General features: G+C 40.5%; 1 protein-coding gene across 3 annotated transcripts in view; it reads right to left on the reverse strand.

Moving 5' to 3' along the window:
* VIT (vitrin) overlaps positions 1-20,260 on the reverse strand; it is a 114,312-nt gene that overhangs the window by 66,362 nt on the left and 27,690 nt on the right. For all 3 annotated transcript variants that reach the window (XR_010149152.1, XM_016948350.3, XM_016948349.3), the window contains exons 3-4: positions 18,520-18,585; positions 4,708-4,864 (exon numbers count right to left, since the gene is read on the reverse strand). Coding sequence is in view for 2 of the 3 variants with exons in the window: in XM_016948350.3 (XP_016803839.1) it covers positions 4,708-4,864; positions 18,520-18,585 (223 nt within the window). In the remaining variant the exon portion in view is untranslated. The remainder of the gene's footprint in view (positions 1-4,707; positions 4,865-18,519; positions 18,586-20,260) is intronic.

Consider the following 20,260-nt stretch of genomic DNA (forward strand, 5'->3'; position numbering starts at 1 on the left):
ACCAGTTCTTTGAATCAATGCAGTCAGATAAAAATAAAGAAAAAACAATTTAAGAAATGAAGAAAACCTCTGAGAAATACAGACTTACGTAAAGTGACCAACCAAAGGAGGCTGTGACTCACTGGCCTTCCTGAGAGAGAAGGAGAGTAAGCAACTTAGAAAAGACATTTGAGGATATATAGTTCATGAAAATTCCCCCAGTCTCACCGGAGAGGTCAACATACAAATTCAAGAAATTCAGCAAATCTCTGTGAGTGAGACGCTATGCAAGATGACCATTCTGAAGGTAGATAGTCATCTGATTCTCCAAGGTCAAAGTGAAAGAAAAAAGTCTTAAAGGTAATCAAAGGGTCAGACCACCTACAAAGGGAACCCCATCAGGCCAACAGTGGACTTCTCAGCAGAAAGTTTACAAGCCAGAAGAGATTGGGAGCCTATTCTCAGCATCCTTAAAGAAAAGAAATCCCAACAAAAATTTCATATTCTGCCAAACTAAGCTTCATAAGCAAAGGAGAAATAAAACAATTTTCAGATAAGCAAATGCTAAGGGAATTCATTGCCACTAGATGAGCCTTACAAGAGGGCCTTAAGGGAGTTCTAAACATGGAAATGAAAGAACGATACCTGCTACCACAAAAACACACTTAAGTTCATAGCCCAGAGACCCTATAAAGCAACTACACAACCAAGTCTACAAAACAACCAGCTGACAACATTATGATCAGGTCGAAACCTCATATATCAATATTAACCTTGAATGTAAATGGTCTAAATGCTCCAATTAAAAGGCACAGTGTGGCAAGTTGGATTAAGAAACAAGACCCAGCCATCTACTGTCTTCAAGAGACCATCTCACACGTAATAACACCCATAGGCTCAAAGTAAAGGGATGAAGAAAGATCTACAGAGGTCACTATTCTTATATCAGATTTTAAACCAACAACAGTAAACAGACAAAGAAGGGTATTACATAATGATAAAGAGTTTAATTCAACAAGAAAACTATCCTAAATATATACAGACCCAATATTGGAGGACCCAGATTCATAAAACAAGTACTTCCAGTCCCATGGAAAGGCTTAGACAGCCACACGATAATAGTAGGGGACTTCAACACTCCACTGACAGTGTTGGATCCTTGAGACAGAAAACTGACAAAGAAATTCTGGACTTAAACTCAACATTTGATCAGTTGGCTCTAATAGACATCTACAGAATACTCCACCAAACAACCACAGATATACATTCTTCTCATCTGCACGTAGAACATACTCTATGATTGACCACATGTTTAGCTATAAAGCAAGTCTCAATAAATTAAAAAAATTTGAAATCACACCAATCATACTCTTGGAACACAGTGCAATAAAAATAAAAATCAATACCAAGAAGATCTCTCAAAGCCACACAATTATATGGAAATTAAACAACCTACTCCTGAATGACTTTTGGGTAAACAATGAAATTAAAGCAGAAATAAAAAACTATTGAAATTAATGAAAATAGAGACACAACATACCAAAATCTCTGGGTTGCAGTGAAAGCGTTTTCAGTGGAAATTTCATAGTACAAAATGCCTATATCAAGAAGTTCTAAATATCTCATATTAACAATCTAATATCACACCTTAGAGGAAATATAAAAATAAGAACACACTAACATAAAAGCCAGTGGGAGAAAAGAAATAACTAAAATTAGAGCAGAACTGAATGAAATTGAATTGTGAAAATCCATATAAAACATCAATGAAACCAAAAGTTTGTTTTTTGAAAGGATAAACAAGATTGATAGACCACTTTATATCCCAGGAATAAAGTAGGCTTTATTCCTGGGATGCAAGGTTGGTTCAACCTATGCAAATCAATAAAAATGATTTACCATATAAACAGAATTAAAAACCATATGATCATCTCAATAGACACAGAAAAAGCTTTTGATAAGATCCAATATCCTTTCATGATAAAAACTCTCAACTGACTAGATATTATAGGAGCATAACCTCAAAATAATAAGAGCTATCTATGACAAATCCACAGCCAACATCATACTGAATGGGCAAAAGCTGGAAGCATTCCCTTTGAGAACTGGAACAAGACAAGGATGTTCACTCTCACCACTCCTATTTCACATAGTACTAGAAGTCCTAGCCAAAGCAACCAGGCAAGAGAAATACACAAAAGGAATTTAAATAGGAAAAGAAGAAGTTAAACTCTCTCTCTTCACTGACGATATGACTCTATACCTAGAAAACCCTAAAGACTCCACCAAAAGGCTCCTTGAGCTGATAAATGATTTCAGTAAAGTTTCCGAATACAAAACCGATATATAAAAATCAGTAGCATTTCTGTATATAATGTTCAAGCTGAGAGCCAAATCAGAACACAATCCCATTTACAGTAGCCACAAGAAGAAGAAAATGCTTAGGAATACATCTAACTGAGGAGGTGAAAGATCTCCACAAGGAGAATTGTAAAACACTCCCGGAAGAAGTCAGAGATGACATGAACAAATGGAAAAATATTCCATGCTCATGGAGCGGATGAATCAATATTGTTAAAATGACCATACTGCCCAAAGCAATGTACAGATCCAACATTATTTTTATCAAACTGCCAATGAATTTTTTCACAGAATTAGAAAAAACTATTCTAAAATCCATATGGAACAATAAAAGAGCCTGAAGAGCCAAAATAATTCTAAGCAAAAAGAAAAAAGCTGGAGGTATCACATTATCAGACTTAATACTACAAGGCTACAGCAACCAAAACAACATGGTGTCAGTACAAAAACCAGACATGTAGACGATGGAAAAGAATAGAAAACTCAGGAATAAAGCCATACACCTGCAACTATCTGATTGTCCACAAAGTTGACACAAATAAGCAATAGGGAAAGGATTCCCTATTCAATAAATAGTGCTGGGGATAACTGGCTATCCATATGCAAAAGAATGAAACTGGATCCCTCCCTATCAACATATACAAAAATTAACTCAAGATGGATTAAAGACTTACATGTAAGACTTCAAACTATAAAAATCCTAGAAGAAAACCTAGGAAATACCCTTCTCGACATTGGTCTTGGCAAAGAATTTATGTCTAAGTCCTCAAAAGCAATTGCAACAAAAACAAAAATTGATGAGCAGGATCTAATTAAACTAAAGAGCTCTGCACAGCAAAGGAACCTATCAGTGGAGTAAATAGAAAACCTATAGAAAGAGAGAAAATATTTGCAAACTATGCATCCAACAAAGGTCTAATATCCAGAATCTATAAGGGACTTAATCAAACAATCAAAAAACAGCCGCATTAAAAAGTGGGCAAAGGACACGAACAGACATTTCTCAAAAGAAAACATACAAGCAGCCAACAAACATATGAAAAAATACTCATCATCACTAATCATCAGAGAAATGCAAATCAAAACCACAATGAGATACCATCTTACACCAGTCAGAATGGCTTTTGTTAAAAAGCCAAAAAATAATAGATGTTGGTGGGCTGCAGAGAAAAGGGAATGCTTATACATTGTTGGTGGGAATGTAAATTAGTTCAGCCAATGTGGAGAGCAGTTTGGAGATTTCTCAAAGAACTAATGTACAACCATTTGACTAGCAATCCCATTGCTGACTATATATACCCATTGCAGGGTATATACCAAAAGGAAAATAAATCCTTCCACCAAAAAGATACATGCACCAGTGTGTTCGTTGCAGCACTATTCACAATAGCAAAGACAATGGAACCAACTAAGGTGTCTATCAGTGATGGATTGGATAAAGAAAATGTGGTACATATACACCATGGAATACTATGCAGCCATAAAAAAGAACAAATTTTGTCCTTTGCAGCAACATGCATGCAGCTGGAGGCCATTATCCTAAGTGAACTAATGCAGAGACAGAACACCAAATATTGCATGTTCTCACTTATAAGTGGGAGCTAAGTATGGAGTACTCATGGATGCAAAGATGGGAACAACAGATACTGGGGAATACAAGAAGGGGGAAGGAGGGCGGTGAAGCCTGAAAAGCTACCTATTTAATACTATGCTCACTTCCTGGGTGATGGGTTCATTTGTACTCCAAACCCCAGCATCATGTAATATGCCTTTGTAACAAACCTGCACGTGTACTCCTGGAATTTAAAATAAGAGTTGAAAAAAAAATAAAAAAAGAGCAATGTCTCAGTGACCTGTGGGATAATTTGAAGTAGTGTTAACATGAAGTTTCAGAAGGAGAGGCTGGGGCCAGGGCAAACAAGAATATTTGGAGACAATTGCTTAAAATCCCCAAATTTGATGAACTATTTAAGCTCTATGACTCTCAATTGGGATAACAAAGAAAACTCCACAAGAGCACATTATAACCACATCTTTGAGAACAAATGATCAAGAGAAAATCTTAAAAGTAACCAAAGGAAAATGACACATTATGTATAGAGGAACAACGATAAAAAATGAATACAGACTTGTCATCTGAAACTATGCAAGGAGACAATGAAGCATAATAAAGTGCTGAATGAAAGAAGAAAAAAACAACTGTTGGCTAGATTTCTATATCCAGTAAAAGCACTTTTTAAGTGAAGATTAAAAAAGATTTTGAGCTAAAAAATATTTGTATATTTTTGCTTGCTAAATATGGCAACCTTGCATGGGGGCTCCCCCCCTGATTTCTAGTTAGTTATTAAGTAGCTCAGGACCACTCACCTGTGTACGGCAGCGCCACACACACTGGAGTAGGATGCATATACGTCAGTGCCATAAACGTGGTATTTGGGGTCTTGGCATCCTGCTGGACATTTCACAATGAACTCAGGATTGATGATCTTTCCGGCTTTGACATCGCAGTTGATCTGAGGCACAGCTGGGAATACAAAATGAGGTCAAAATTACACCTTGTGCTATTAGTTTATCTGTGGGGTGACTCTGTTAGGTCTTAACTATTGACTTAATCTCTAAAAGCCAGAGCCTGGGCTGACTCTACATCCCCTCCCTATAATGAAAGCAAAGATGTAATTAAGACATTTCCCAGACCAAAAGAACCACAATGACCGTTCATTGCCTTTAACCTCTTGAGAACAAAAGCAAAAGGCTGATTCCTGTGCTTATTGAAATAATCAATTAACAAAGCAGAGATCTCTGAGAAAAGACCACGCATCTCCAGTGGCAGAAATGTTATCTTGAGTCAATGGCAGGAGAGTACTGGTCTTTCAGATGCTCTATAGCTAACCCAGCCTTACAAAAGGAAGGAAAAGTATTCCAGGAAGGGCATACGGTGGGAGCATTGGAGTTAGGAATGACCTGGACAAGATTGGCTTGCTGGGTGGGGACTCCATTATGGGGCCTGGTGGGAGGATGGTAGATTGGTAGGGATGGACCAAATTAAGAAGGCTTACATGCTTGTGTTCTATGTAGGATGTGGGAGGCAATGAAAGACTTCTGGACAGGGAAGACAGGTCAAAAACATGATATTTTGTCTTGGTCCTAGAGGATCCTCTAGGCTTAGATCTGAAGTCATAATGGGAGAGATCTTTTCTTATCTGCCTGAATGCTTGATAGAAAGCTGGGAACTCTCTGGCTGAGCATCCAGGGGAAGCTCATTCATTCTTTCCTCCCTCTGTTTTGGCTTTGCTATTGCTACTGCCAGCCTCACATCATCCAGTAGGCAAGTTTGCTGAAGCTGAAAGGTTGCCTGAGGATGAGGTGGAGTAGATGCTCTATTGACTGTATCCAAGAAGGGGTAGGACTGCAATTTTCCTGCAAAGATTTTTCCTCAATAACTCCAGAAGGAAAAGGTCCAAGGTCCCCTAGAGGACACTTTACTGGTGCCTTTTGATCTGGGAATATATTCAGTTCTGGCCCCCATTCTTCAGAGGGAACTTTAAAACATGAGCACAGTCCAAAGAGGCAGCAGGCTTGGGAATGGTCTGGAAATTACCAAATGAAAGGGATGGTTTGTAGAAATGGGTCATTTGGGCATGAGGAAGCAAGAATTGGAGGCAATGATAGTTATCTTCACAAGTAGGATTGTTGTGTGCTGTGATGCCAGAGGGTGAGCTAGAACTTAAAGAACAGACTTTCTATAGAGGCAAATTTTGCCAAGAAGAACTTTCTAGGAACTGAAATTGTCCGTGAAGGACTGAGCTGCCCCAGGAAGCAGTGAGTGGGGTGTTGGTGGAAGTATGCAAGTGGAGACTGAACAGTTACAGAGAGGATTTCTACATTGGGTGAGAAGTAGAATAAAACCTCTCCCAATGCTAAGAGTCTGTAATTCACAGACTCTTGGATCCAGGAGCTCTGCCAGGCCACCCACCCTCTAACTGGGTTCCTGAGATGGTCTCAGAGTTGCTAATGGCTTCCAGCTGTATCCAAAAAGCATATTCTTTTTTAACCCTTGTGTACCTGAATGAGGAGAATTGCATTTCATTCAGGCTGGAGAGAGAACTGAAGTTTTCTGCTCTTTTCTTAAACACCCATCCCAGACAATCTTTGCTACTCAGGGCTGGGCCAACAGGGAACTTCTCCTGGGAACCGAGGGGTTGAGTTTGATCACAGGCTTAAGCAATTAGTGGTTTACATTAAGAAGTAGAACGCTGTGCTTCAAACAGTTTTGTGGTTTCATTCTCCGCATCAAAGGTTGCCTCCTCACTGGCTATTTTCTTTTTACCTTTCATTCTTTTAAACTCTGATACTCAAGGCTGCATTTACTATTATGAGTCTCAGAGTATTTTTTAAAGGCACATTTTGGGATGAAGACGCCAGTGTGGTCTCTCTTCAAATTAGTGAATTGTTTGATTCCTGGATGTAACTGTGTGTTCAACTCTCCTCTTTTCCCCAGATCACTTCCTCACTCCCAAATGCATCCCCCGCTTAGAGGTAAAGAAAATGAAAGATTTCTTCTTTGTTCTTAATTTTTTGAAATAGGAAGTGACAAGCTGTGTGCATTAAGATTAAATTTTGATGTGACCCTGGCACTGTGAGATTTTGAATGTCCTGTCAGACCACCTAAATATTTTGGGGTTGCGTAAACGAGTCTCTATCTGGAAGCTTATTTCATGAGTATTAGACAATGATCAAACCTGTTGAAAGACTTCTGGGTGCACATATTACATGCAGTAGGATTTTCCATGAAATAATTGGTTTAAAAGATAAGGGAAAATGTCACATTTTACTTCCTGCTAATCAATTTTCCCTCCTTTCTTTAAGGGGGCATTTGTTTTTTGTTTGCTTGTTTATTTTGTCTTTTTTTTTTCCCCTTACAAATGTCAGGGAAGTACCTTAAATAAGATCTGCTTTATGTGCACCTAACCAGATTAGCAAAATTTGTGGATTCACTCATTAATTTGTCGCACGGGGGAAAAAAATGAAATCAGGCACATGTGTTCATGCACTTTGAAAAAACAGGGAGCCACGGCAAAGTGTGGCTAAAGGTAAAAAATTTGTTAAATTTGTACAGAAAATTAAGCTGGAGAGAGTGAACTAGTTAAATTTTGCACAGTGATTGCCAAAATTATTAAAAAGTGTAATGTCTATGTTCAGCCAGGAAAAAGCAGGCATTTGCATCTTTCTGGCAGCTCTTCTTTAAGTATATGGAAACTATGGTTTGTTTCTCTACAATATTTTCCCAGTTATTTGTGAGGTAGTCTGTTTTCTTGTAACAGTCAAAGAATCTTCCACCGCTCCACTTAAGGCCCAGATGAAACGAATGTTGGCCTTTCCTCTGAAGGTCTTTGAACTATTCAGTGCTTGCAGCTTAGGTTTTCCTTTCTTCCTCTTTCTTTGGTTGTTAAGGTTTATTCATATCTCCCTTCCCCCTTCTCTGAGTTTGATCCTAAAAGTGCAGAAAATCAGATTTCCTTAAGAAGATAAGCTAAAATTAAGGCAGCTCAAGAAGTATCAGTTTTAGGTCTAAAGGGAGCAGGAAGACATTTGGCAAATGCCAGGTCAGAGGGGAATGCTGTGTCCCCACAGCTAACCTCAGGTGAAAAATTATTTGTAAGTTCTAAAAAGAACTTATTCTGGAACATTTGAAGAAAGCAAGACAAAAGCCTCTTCTATTCCTTCCTGACTGGACAGTTGCTAGCGTCCGTGAGGGAAAGTCCACACCAAAGTCACAGAGAGCCGTGGGGAGCCCAGACCTCTTGAGTGGTACCTTTGCACAGAAACCTGTTGCTTGGCCACCTGCTTTGCTTCTCCCTTTGTGACCCCACCCACCCACTGTCTCATATGATTCCTTAGGATAATCTTGCCTTCTCATAGACACTCTCACTTTCGTATCAGAAATCACATTAGAGCATCTCAGTATCTGCCAAGGGTTCCTTCCCAAAGGCCCTTGGAACTAGCCACAGGGAAAAGAGAACCACTTGCAAACCAGATCGAATTGTAGGATTACCTTTAGGTCACTGAGGTTCATGTGTCTGCTGTAGTGATCTCACAAGGGTTCCTGGGCAAAAGGTCTCATCTCAGAACAGAAAACTGGTACTATTTGAGTCAATTTTTAGTACAAAATTGGAATCTGAGAGGAAGAACTGCAAATATTTCTGCTGTTGGTTGGGTCTCCTGCCTAGGCTAATAACAGTGATTATTAGATGATGTCACATACAACAAGCCGATTATGTAGTAGGCCAAATCAAACTGTAGATTCCTTATTTTGCCACTCATCTTTTCAGTAATCCCAGGCAAGCCACATTGCTTCTGGAGAACAAGTTTCCCTATCAACAAGCAATCATCGTAAGCTTGCCTCATGCCTGTTAATAAGGAAGAATTATTATTATTTTTTTTAATGAAGAAGAATTATAACATAAAAAATCACTTATGTATGAAAACTTTTAATATTAAACTTAATTTTGTTGCACTGTGATATTCAACTGGAGTAAAATCCTGTTTTTAAGAGAATTGTGCAAAAAGTCCTCAGTTTAATGAAATAAAAATATCATTAATTTGAAGATGAATGCATTGTTCTCCTTGCTCCTGACATCTAGGTCACTTTAATTCTTCCTTTGAAGCACCTTCTTTTGCAAAGCATTCTTATCCATTTTTCTTAAACAGTCTTTGATCACATTGAATCTTTGCTCAAAAACCACCACTAGGTTTTTGCTGCCATTAGGAAAAATTCCAAAATCCTTAAGGCCTTTCCATAGTTTCTTCCATGGAACGTCTGGGCTTGCCAATACTTGCCAATAAAGTCTTTACTTTCTAAATGCATGTTGTCTTGCACACTTAGCTTGAATCATTTCTCACCTCTGAAACCCTTTTTCCTTTCATCTGTTTGAATGTTACAATCTTTTAGGTCCCAGTTCCAGTTAACGTCTTCATTCATCTCCTAGAATATAAAATTCATGAGGGCAGGGACTTTTGTCTGTTTTGTTCACTGCTGTTCAAGAGAATGTCTGCTGAGTGAATAAATGAATGGATGGAGTGATTGGATGACAGAGGGTAACTGGCCTGTGGCAACACAGTTTTGGGGCAGCTGCAGAAGTTTGTGTCTCTAAAAATACATATTTTAGTTTACAAAGGACCCTAATATAGGTTCTTTCATTTGGTCCTTACAAAACCCTAAAAGGCATTAGTCTTCATTTTTCAGAGAGGCAAGTTAATTTGTTCAATTAACAATTGAACAATTGTTCAGATATCAAGTGGCAGAACTAAGACCTGAACTCAGGCCTATAAACCCAAAGCTTTGCCTGGTTGCCACTTCCATGACTGAAGGGAAGAAGTTAAACTGCAGCTTCTCTAGTCTAATCTTACAGGCTTTTCTGAACTTGAAGATTGCTGACAACCACTAGTGGGTGAATGCAGTATATATCTTACAAATAGGTTGTGTGTATGCGTGTGTGTGTGTGTGTTTATGTGAATACATGCATGCATCTGTGCATTTACCCCAAATACCTGCAAAGTAACTCTTCTAGCGTAATTTTCCATTGTATTGTTTTCCCGTTATTTCTGAGAATTGCCACGGTAGAGTCTACTCAACTGAAAATCTGTAACACAGACAGTCTCTGCCTTCTTTCTCACCCATATCAGAAGAAGGGCTAGAAAGTTAATCCTCTTCCTTTTTCATGGTCTGAGAAAGGGCCCACATACCAATCTGTGTGGAGAACCCACTGGTGTTGGCGCCAGGTGTCTAAGAAGCAAGAAACACTGGGGATTACTTACAAGTTGCTACATATAAACCTACCCAAGAAGCTGTGTGCATGCTATACCAAATCTTACAACCACGGAGTTGTATTTCTCTTCATCAGTGTCCAATGCATTAAGTAAGTCCCAGAACAATGACCTCTTCATGCCCAAGGCAGTAGGTTCAGGAATCATCTACTCTTTCAAGGTTGATTGCAAAAATCTTTCCATGCCCTACAAGGTATTAAGATTAACTCATTGGAGAGAACTATGTGAACTACATGTTGTATGCTTCACCCCAAATTAAGTGTATTTCAACAGACTTCAAAGTAAATGGGAATATTTCAGAATGTAGCTCTACTGCCTGTGGAGAATATCGTGTTTATCTCACTGATTGTTGTCTTCATCATGTAAATTTCCTGCTTAGAAAACTCTCAGGAGTCCCCGCCCTCTAGTGAATGACAAAGAAAAAAAGCTTCTCAGATTAGCGTTGCCTGGTGGGTCCTAATCCACCTTGCAGCTGCATTTCTGTGACTCCTCAGTGCTTAAACCCAACCGTGCCTTTCACTGCTTCCTGACCTCATCCTCCACTTGTTTCCCATGGTATGTGGGCTTAGTCCACCTAGAAAGCCCTTTCCCAACCTCTGCCTGTAAAAATTCACTTATTTTTCAGGTCTTATCTTGAATGTTCTTTCATAAGACCAATAGGAGTCCTATGGTAGACTCCTTGTTTGTTATTCTGCTATAGAATTTACCACATTTTGCTTTATTTTATAGTAGCTTTTGTTGTTGTTCATTTGTCCATACATCAAACAATTACCTAATGAGCACTAATTGGATCTTCATGGTACTTTTGGTCTTGCTGGGAAGATAGACTGTATAAAAAAAGCTCTTAGAGTAATACGTGGTAAATACAGACAGTCCCTGATTTACAATGGTTTGACTTCAGATTTTTCAACTTTATGAAAGGTTTTTCAGGGTATTAAATGCATTTGTGACTTACTATGGACTTATGAAAACACAACCCCATTGTAAGTCAAGGAGCATCAGTACTTGACGGAGAAAGTGCAGTGCATACAGGAGGCATCTAACCTACTTCTGAGTGTGTGTTGGGGATAGGGATTGGGTCCAGCAAGGCTTTCCTTTACATACTTTTGTTTCATCTTATACAAGATTGATGCTTACTGAGGACACAGACTTTGCAGGATGGGCAGCCAGTAACACGTTGCATGGAATCATCAATGGCTCCCATCTGCATAATGTGATCTCGCCTGACACCACTTTGGACTAAGGCCATTGCTTCTGGGGCTCTTCTGCAGCTTCATTATGTGTGAAAAGCCATTGATGAGATTTTACAACTTAAAAGCTTTTCTCCCTCTAGCACAGACACTTTGCCAGGCAGGAATTGTTCTAGAGTCTGGTGGACATAATTTATGTGAAAATATATGATGTATTTATTACAGTATGGACTGAAAGTCTCACAAGTTAAAGAGTAGGCCTTTTTTGAATGAGTAACCTCCACATAAATGAAATTAATCCTTAAAATGTATAAGGTATTATGACTGCCTTAGGAAGTGTCTTATGAACACACCTAAGCCCTTCAGTCTTTACTTGTAGCCTTAAACAATCAAGAAAAATGCAGCCACACTTTGGTAATCTGTTAGAAACTGCTTGAGTAGGTTTATGCTGACTAAACCTACCACTAAGGTGCCTCTGGCTAAGGTTAGATCTATGGCTCTAAGTCTTATCAGGAAAATGAGAGCCTTGAAAATGTCACCTCTAAAAATAAAGTGATAAAACTCTCATTACTGCAGTAAGGTAAACTTTACCTTGGATTAAACAGTCCGTTAATTTATTAAGTCATTAACTTACGTTTCTTCCCATTGCATTTTTTCCCTCTTACTATTCTAAGAAGGTAGACAGGCTCATGTTTTCCCACCTCTGTTTCTCAAGGTTGCAGGAGAGAGGGCAGTGTGTCGCAAAGACAACACTCTCTCCAGGCTTTGAGAAGTAGACTCTCCAAATTCCCCTTGTTTCAGAGGATTGGGCTTGTTCAGCCCAAAGAGTGATGGAGACACAATGATCTTCTAAGACTGGGAAGGTGGGAGTGGCCAAATAGGTTCCAGTAAAGGAAATGTCCCTTGCCCTAGCAGCTGCTTTGAGAAGCACCCAACTCAGGGCAGCATCTGGTGTGATGCACCTTGGGGTGGAGATTTAGGTACAGGGCTTCCCCACCTCTGCCAACATCCCATCATCCAGGAAACAGTGGGGTTGCCCACCTTCTAGAGATAACATGGACTTGGACACTGAGTAGCTGAAGGGACCACCCCGAATCTTCTAGACTGCACAAGCCCACTCTGCTGGAGCAAAGAGGGAGGAAGCCTTTGTAATTAAGGAATTTGAATTCCACCCCCTACCCCAGCAATTGGCAGTTTGGAGTCAGACTTAATTTGATTTAGAAAATAATGTGATAAGCCAAATATGGTGGGATAAAATTGTATCCAATACAACTGAGCACACAAAAGCAAAATATTAGCTTGGAATGAATGGGCCTATGGGTTTGTGGAGTAGAGCTGTGAGAATCCATCCAACTGATTTTTTATATCTTTGTTTTTCTTCTTTGTAAGACCCCCATGCCAGATTATTTTCTTTTTTCTTTTTTTCTTTTTCTTTTTTTTTTTGAGACAGAGTCTCGCCCTGTTGCCTCGGCTGGAGAGCAGTGGTGCAGTCTTGGCTCACTGCAACCTCTGCCTCCCAGGTTCAAGCAATTCTGCCTCAGCCTCCCAAGTAGCTGGGATTACAGGCGCCTGCCACCACGCCCGGCAAATTTTTATATTTTTAGTAGAGACGGGGTTTCATCATGTTGGCCAGGCTGGTCTCGAACTCCTGACCTCAGGCAATCCACCCGCCTCGGCCTCCCAAAGTGCTGGGATTATAGGTGTGCCCAGCCTGCCAGATTATTTTCAACATGCTCTTAAGTATTACCTCCTTGGTGCAAAGGGCCCCCCCACCAGTGGTGCTAAGTAACATCCATGGGGGGGCACTGGAGCCCATGGACAGACCAAAGAAATGCAAAGAAGGAAAAAGGGGTGAGAAGACAAAGAAGTGACAAAGAAGGGAAAGTAGAGAGGAGAGAAAGAGATAACTACCAAAATCAGTGGGAACCCCATGAGTAGGCAGAATAGATGTACTGGAATGGCAGGCGTTTTCAAGCCAAGTCCAAGGAAGACAGTTATGCTCTTCTCCTTCTCCCATTTTTCCCATACGTCTTCTACTTTACTTTCTACTTGGTCAGCCTTTGATTATGCAACACCCTTATCTGCTACCAGGCAACAGACACCTCATTCTTTAGTCCCACCCAGCTTGAGAGGAGGCCACTGGGGAAACATCAGGGGTTGAATCTAACCCAGACCTGAGTTTCAAATCTGGCCCTGCCAACTAGTGTCACCGTGCCTCAGGCACTAGATCCTCAAGAGTCTAGGAGAGTGCCCCCTGTCTAGGAGGGGTCAGGATATTAATCACTGACCAACACTACCAAACTACCTTCTCCTTGTTATTTCACTTAAGACTTCTCGGTTGTGAAGATTGTGAGTCTTGAAAAAACACTGGTGAAAACTGAGAGCTTCTAAAAGAGAGGTTAGAGGGCACTAAAGGGAACCTACCTAAAATGATTTCACATTCATATTTGTACGACGCCTTTGTCTTGGTCCTCTCTCTAGTCCACCGGTTATCACATTTTACAAGTTCTCAGAATCACCTGGAGAGCTGGTTAAAGCACAGATTGCTGGGCCCACCCCTGTAGTTTTTGACTCAGGATGTCTGGGCTGGGTGAGACAAAAGGTCCCGGATGATGCTGATGCTGCCGGTCCAGGAGCCACACATTGAGAACCACTGACCTAGTCCAATCTCACATTAAAGCTAAAGTGATTTGTTTAAAGCCCTGCTTTTATCATTTCACTTTCTGTTTAAAACTCTTCAATAGCATCCTGTAAGATATATTTTGAGGTATCGACGCTAACGGTTAGATGATCAAGCTTTTTTTATTTAGTGAAGAGGAGAGAGCCACTGCCCCCCACCACCCTGTCCTCTTAGGATGTTTTCTAAAAGACGTAAGACATAAGAGGCCAGACTTTTGATTTTACAATGCGAGGGCTCCGGCCTTCTGTAAGGATCTGTAAGCCCTTACCTCCAGAACGGCAAGAGAAATTGTAATTGTCTGTCTTCCAACTTACTATATAAAGTTGTATGAAATTCTGTCCAGACTTTGTACACACTTTCATACGATCTGTATATGCATGTAAATCTGCAATGCTTACTCACAAGTTGTGTTCTCTCTCTTCTCTCTTCATAACTTCAAATATTGCTACAAAGGAGTTGTTGTTAATGTTGGCAGGATTGTTTCATTTCCCTAACACAACCTTCCTTAACACTTTACTATTCTCTGAGGACCATGCTCCTTTTATAGGGGTGGACCCCTGCCAGGCTCGCCTGATGCAATTAGATTCTCTCTCCCAGGAATTTGGGATCAGGACTGAGAGACATGGTCTGGAGAGAGAGAGAGAGACAGCAAGAGAGAGAAAGAGAGAGATGCACAGAGAGAAGAAGCAGGGGTGCCGGTTCCTGAGGACTTTCCATCTGCAGTCCAACCGGAGGGAACTGGAGGGAGTTACAGCTGTATTTCCTGCCTTGGGTTCTGTGAGCTACCCCACGTCCTGCCCAAATCCCCCTTTTTGCTTAAGCAGATTGGCCGTGGAGTTCTGCTAATTGCAACCAAAATAACCCACATGAAGACACTTCCCATTGCCCTCTCGAAGAAGTCCAGATCCCCTGAACATGGCAGTAAAACTCTTCACCATCTGGTGTCTCTTTGCTTTTCATCTTTTTCCTCAACACATTCACCTTCTATTCTCTATTTCTGTATGTTGAACTACTTTTTAGCTTTTTCTACCCTTCAGGCCTTGGGCATGATGTGTTCTTTCTGCTTATTACACTTTTCTCCTTGTCTTTGCCTGGCCAATCCCTATTTGGCCTTCAGAATCCGTGTGTGTCATTTCCTCCAGGAAGCCCTCCCAGATACACAACTTCTTTTCCTAACTCTCTGAGTACCTTTAGCTCCTCTTGTCCTAGCACTTATGTGGACATTATCATTGCCTGTTGACTTGTCTTTCTTCCACCTTCGATTGTGAGCTCTGTGAGGGCATAGATTGAGTCTGGATTGCTGTTGTTTCTGAGTGTCTAACAGTGCCTGGTACTTGGCCAGCACCCAATAAATACTTATCAAATGAATGAATAATGTGCCTTCCTTGCCATCAGTCACCTCCCCCAGCAGCAGACTGACAGTGTTGAATAGAAAAAAAAAGAAAGAAAATGACTTTGGCCTCAAGCTATAGACTATGATTTGGAAATACTCTGGAGATCAAGAATCAGATATCTCCGTGGTTTGGGAATATCCAATTACCTTCATTGTATCTTTTTTTCCCTATTTAATAATTGTGCCAGAGTTTCTAATTAGAGAAAAGACCTCATGCATTTACTGATTCCAATGTGCTGCATCACTAGGGAGATTTTGAGAATAAGGCTAGAATTTAGCATATCAGAAATTCAATCCATTTGAGATCTCTCAAAGAGGTTTGCCCTTGGGTCATTTAGCACAGACTTTCATAGTCACTGCAAACTGTTGTCATGGTAATCATGGAACCTTTCGTGATTTTTGTATATGAGTTAATGAAGATACTGGAAACAGCCCAAAGGAATTCATACTTGGGCGTGCATTTGTCTCCATATTAACCTAATCATTGTTTTGAACACACATCTGCCCCAGGGCTGGTCCTCTTGGCTCTTGGTCCTGACAGAAATAAATAAACAACTGATTCCTTTTTAGTATTTCTGCCTAGGAGGCTGTGGATGGTTGCCCTTTTGGTCTCATTTCAACAGGAAATCTCACATGGAAGGTTTAAAAGAGCAGAAGAAAAAAGGAGGCTGTGTGAAGCAAATCTTTCTTTTATTTCAAATGATTAATGTGGTTGATTTCAAGGTACCTAAATTTAATGCCTATAAGAAAGTTTCAGTTGTGGAGAGCACAGAATGTTGACTGCATCTAAAGCCTTTTTTATGGTTCTTTATAAACACACTTTAACTTAAGCTTCCATCAAGACTACAAATTTGGATACAGATATCCCAGTGTGTTTACAATATTTGAGTGTGAGTTTTCCATCTGTGTCTTCTTTTGTGAGTGATTTCCCAATATCAATTCTTCTCTTTTTTCATAGTAATAATAGCCCTTACTTTTAGCAAGGGACGTGGATGTTTAAAATCAAGACATGGCCGGTTGCGGTGGCTCACGCCTGTAATCCCAGCACTTTGTGAGGCCAAGGCAGGTGGATCATGAGGTCAGGAGATCGAGACCATCCTGGCCAACATGGTGAAACCCCATCTCTACTAAAAATACAAAAAATTGGCCGGGTGTGGTGGCTGGCACCTGTAGTCCCAGCTACTTGGGAGGCTGAGGCAGAAGAATCACTTGAACCCGGGAGGTGGAGGTCGCAGTTAGCCGAGATTGCGCCACTGTACTCCAGCCTGGCGACAGAGTGAGACTCCGTCTCAAAAATAAATAAATAAATAAAAATCAAGACATTTCCCACTCTGCCTTACTACTGGCCAATAATACTTTAAGAGAGGGGTTCTACTGAACTTTCTGGATGTAGCTTTAAAGGGAGCTATTGAGAGCTGTAGGAGGCAGCCAAATGCCTAGGCAGATAGGGGTGGGTCCCTGGTGAAACCCCACCTCCAAGCAGAAGACAGTTTAAATCCTGAAAGCCAAGCTACAAATTAAATCCTCAGACTGGATTGAGAACCTGTCTTCCTGTTTGGTGCACTTTCCTCTGATGGATCCCCACCCTTCACCTATTTTACATATACCTACCCTTTTCCTAATTGGTTTTCTACACTGTCATGCCCACCTTTGAGTGGTGTCTTTGCTGTAACCTTTTTTGCATACTCGCAAGCCAATCAGCACGTACTCCCCATTCTGAGTCCGTAAAAGTCCTCAGACTCAGCCACATTAGGGACTTTCACGCCTTTGGGTAGGGGAACCACCCCTCATGTCCCCTCTCTGCTGAGAGCTGCTCCCTCACTCAATAAAATTCGTCTCAGCCCTCCTCACCCTTCAATGTCCAGCTTATCCTCATTCTTCTTGGGCATGGTACAAGAGCTCAGGAACTGCTGAACATGAGTATAAGCTATAACACAGGTGAGCTGGGGCATGCCAATGTGGCTGAGCAAGGCCCAGGTGAGGCATCACCGGCTGGGGTTCCCTGGCTTGCAAAATGACTGAGAAGAAAAATCCTGCATCCCTATTATGTGCCCTTCGTCATCCCTTCCTACTGACTGGAATGTGGACATGATGGATGGAGCTGGGGCAGCCATTTTGGGCAATGAATTGGGAGGCACATGGAAAATGGCAGAATTAGAAGACAGAAGTCTGGGTCCCTGGAGATTGTGGAACTTCCATAAAAGCCAAGACCAGGAGAGAGAAAGAAACTGCAGTCTTAAGTAAGCATCTATTATTCCAGATTTTCTTTTTTTTTCCCTGTTTTTTTTTTTTTTTTTTCACACAGTCTCACTCTGTGGCCCAGGCTGGAGTTCAGTGGTATGATCTGGGCTCACTGCAATCTGCATCTCCCAGGTTCAAGTGATTCTCGTGCCTCAGCCTCCCTAATGGCTGGGATTACAGGCATGTGCCATCAGGCCTGGCTAATTTTTGAATTTTTAATAGAGACACCGTGTTGGCCAGGCTGGTCTCGAACTCCTGACTTCAAGTGATCCGCCCGCCTCAGCCTCTCAAAGTGCTGGGATTACAGGCATGAGCCACCGTCCCTGGCCTTATTCCAGATTTTCTGTCATCTAATCTTAACTGATACACCACTCAAAAGTGAAATTTATGTTTTCTCCTTCCACTGATTGGGTGTGAAATTGCATGGGCTTTTTTGCGAGATTTGCCTTCTGCTCCCAGGGTCTGTTGGAAGGTGGGCAGTTTTGCTAGACCTTTGCATTAGCCAAAATAAGTTTTCTGGTATGGGGAATTGAGACAACATTTCAATGTCAGGGCTAAGCTTTTTCCGCTTAGCCATAGAGACATACTGTTGCCTGGTCTTTGGATGTGCATTTTGAGTTTTCCTAGTGCAGGGGAACTACATATCTTTTACCCTAAAGTCAGGGCTCCTATCTCAAAGACTTTTTGGAATGTGGTAGGGGATAAGACTTATCACTAATTAATCTGAGTGGAAATTAATTGACATAGAGACAAAAACCAAACCAAAACAAAAATTATCTAAAACAAGTATAATAACCCTCCATGTGGGAGAAACAAGCATTATGCCAGCAAGGAATTGTGATTTTACTTACTGAACTTGGGCCTTTTAATCTTCTTTGCCGTTTCTTTGTTTGAATGTACTCCAGTCAGCAGCAAAACTACATAAAGAAAATTTTTAAACATTTAATCAATATTATTTTACTTAAATTCTTTCTCTTTTGACTCATACTTGCTTCGATCATCCACAAAATATTCTCCATGGCAGAACTAATTTTCCCTCTTACAGTCATGCATCACTTAATGATGGGGCTACTCTCTGAAAAATGTGTCAACAGGTGATTTCATCATTGTGCCGATATTGTAGAGTGTACTTGCACAAACCTAGATGGTCTACTACAAACCTAGGCTGTATGATATGGTCTATTGCCTCTTAGGTCAAAAACCTGTACAGCATGTTACTGTACTGAATACTGTAAACAATTGTTAACAACTGATAAATATTTATGTATCGAAATATATCTAAACATAAAAAAGGTATAGTAAAAATACAGTATAAAAGATAAAAAGTGGTACACCTTTAGAGGACACTTAGCATGAACAGAGCTTGCAGGACTGGAAGTTGCTCTAGGTGAGTCAGTGAGTGAGGGGTGAGTGAGTGTGAAGGCCTAGGATATTACTGTACAAAGCCGTAGATTTTATAACCACTGTATACGTCATCTACACTAAATTTATAAAAAATATTTTTTCTTTAATTTAATATTAATCTTAGCTTACTGTATCTTTTTCACCTTATAAACTTTTAAATTTTTTAACTGTTTGCCTCTTTTGTAATAACGCTTAGCTTAAAACACACACATTTTACAGCTGTACAAAAATATTGTCTTTCCTTATATCCTTATTCCATAAGCTTTTTTCTATTTTTGAGATTTTTAAATTTTTTACTTTTAAAATCTTTTGGTTAAATGTTATAACTTTTCTTTAAGTAAGTAAAAGGAGTATACTCTAAAATAATGATAAAAATGTAGGATAGAAAATACAGGCTGGACGTGGTGGCTCACGCCTGTAATCCCAGCACTTTGGGAGGCAGGGGTGGGTGGATCGCCTGAGGTCAGGAGTTTGAGACGAGTGTGGCCAACATGGTGAAACCCTGTCTGTACTAAAAATAAAAAAATATTAGCTGGGAGTGGCGGCACACGCCTGTAATTCCAGCTACTTGGGAGGCTGAGGCAGGAGAATCGCTTGAACCCAGGAGGCAGAAATTGCAGTGAGCCGAGATCACGCCACTGCACCCCAGCCTGGGCGACAGAGTGAGACTTCATCTCAAAAAAAAGAAAACACACACGCCAGCAACATAGCTGTTACTTGTTATCAAGTAATCATTATCAAGTATTATGTACTGTACATGACGGTATGTGCTATACATTTATTTGGCAGCTGGTGGCTCAGTAGGCTTGTTTACACAACATCACCACACACATGTGAGTAATGTGTTATACTACATCAGTGGCTACAATGTCACTAGGCAATAGGAATTTTTCATCTCCATTACAATCTTACAGGCGGCTGTTGACTGAGACATTGTTATGAAGTGGATGACTGTATTAAGATTGGAGAAATGAGATGTCTAGTTTGTATACTTTTCTCAGCCCCTGCTGAAAGGTCCCTTGAAAGGCACCTCTTGGATACTTGTCCTTTTTTTTGCTGTGTTTAAATTTGACCACACCAACCTGACAAATCTCCATTTTCCAGAGGAAGGAATGTGGGTCTGGAGAAGTCCACTAATTTGTCTCATCCCATGAATTAATGATGGAGGTGGGATGAGCACCCTGGCCC

The sequence above is a fragment of the Pan troglodytes genome, chromosome 12 (genome assembly GCF_028858775.2).
Source record: "Pan troglodytes isolate AG18354 chromosome 12, NHGRI_mPanTro3-v2.0_pri, whole genome shotgun sequence".
Classification (NCBI taxonomy): Eukaryota; Metazoa; Chordata; class Mammalia; order Primates; family Hominidae; genus Pan; species Pan troglodytes.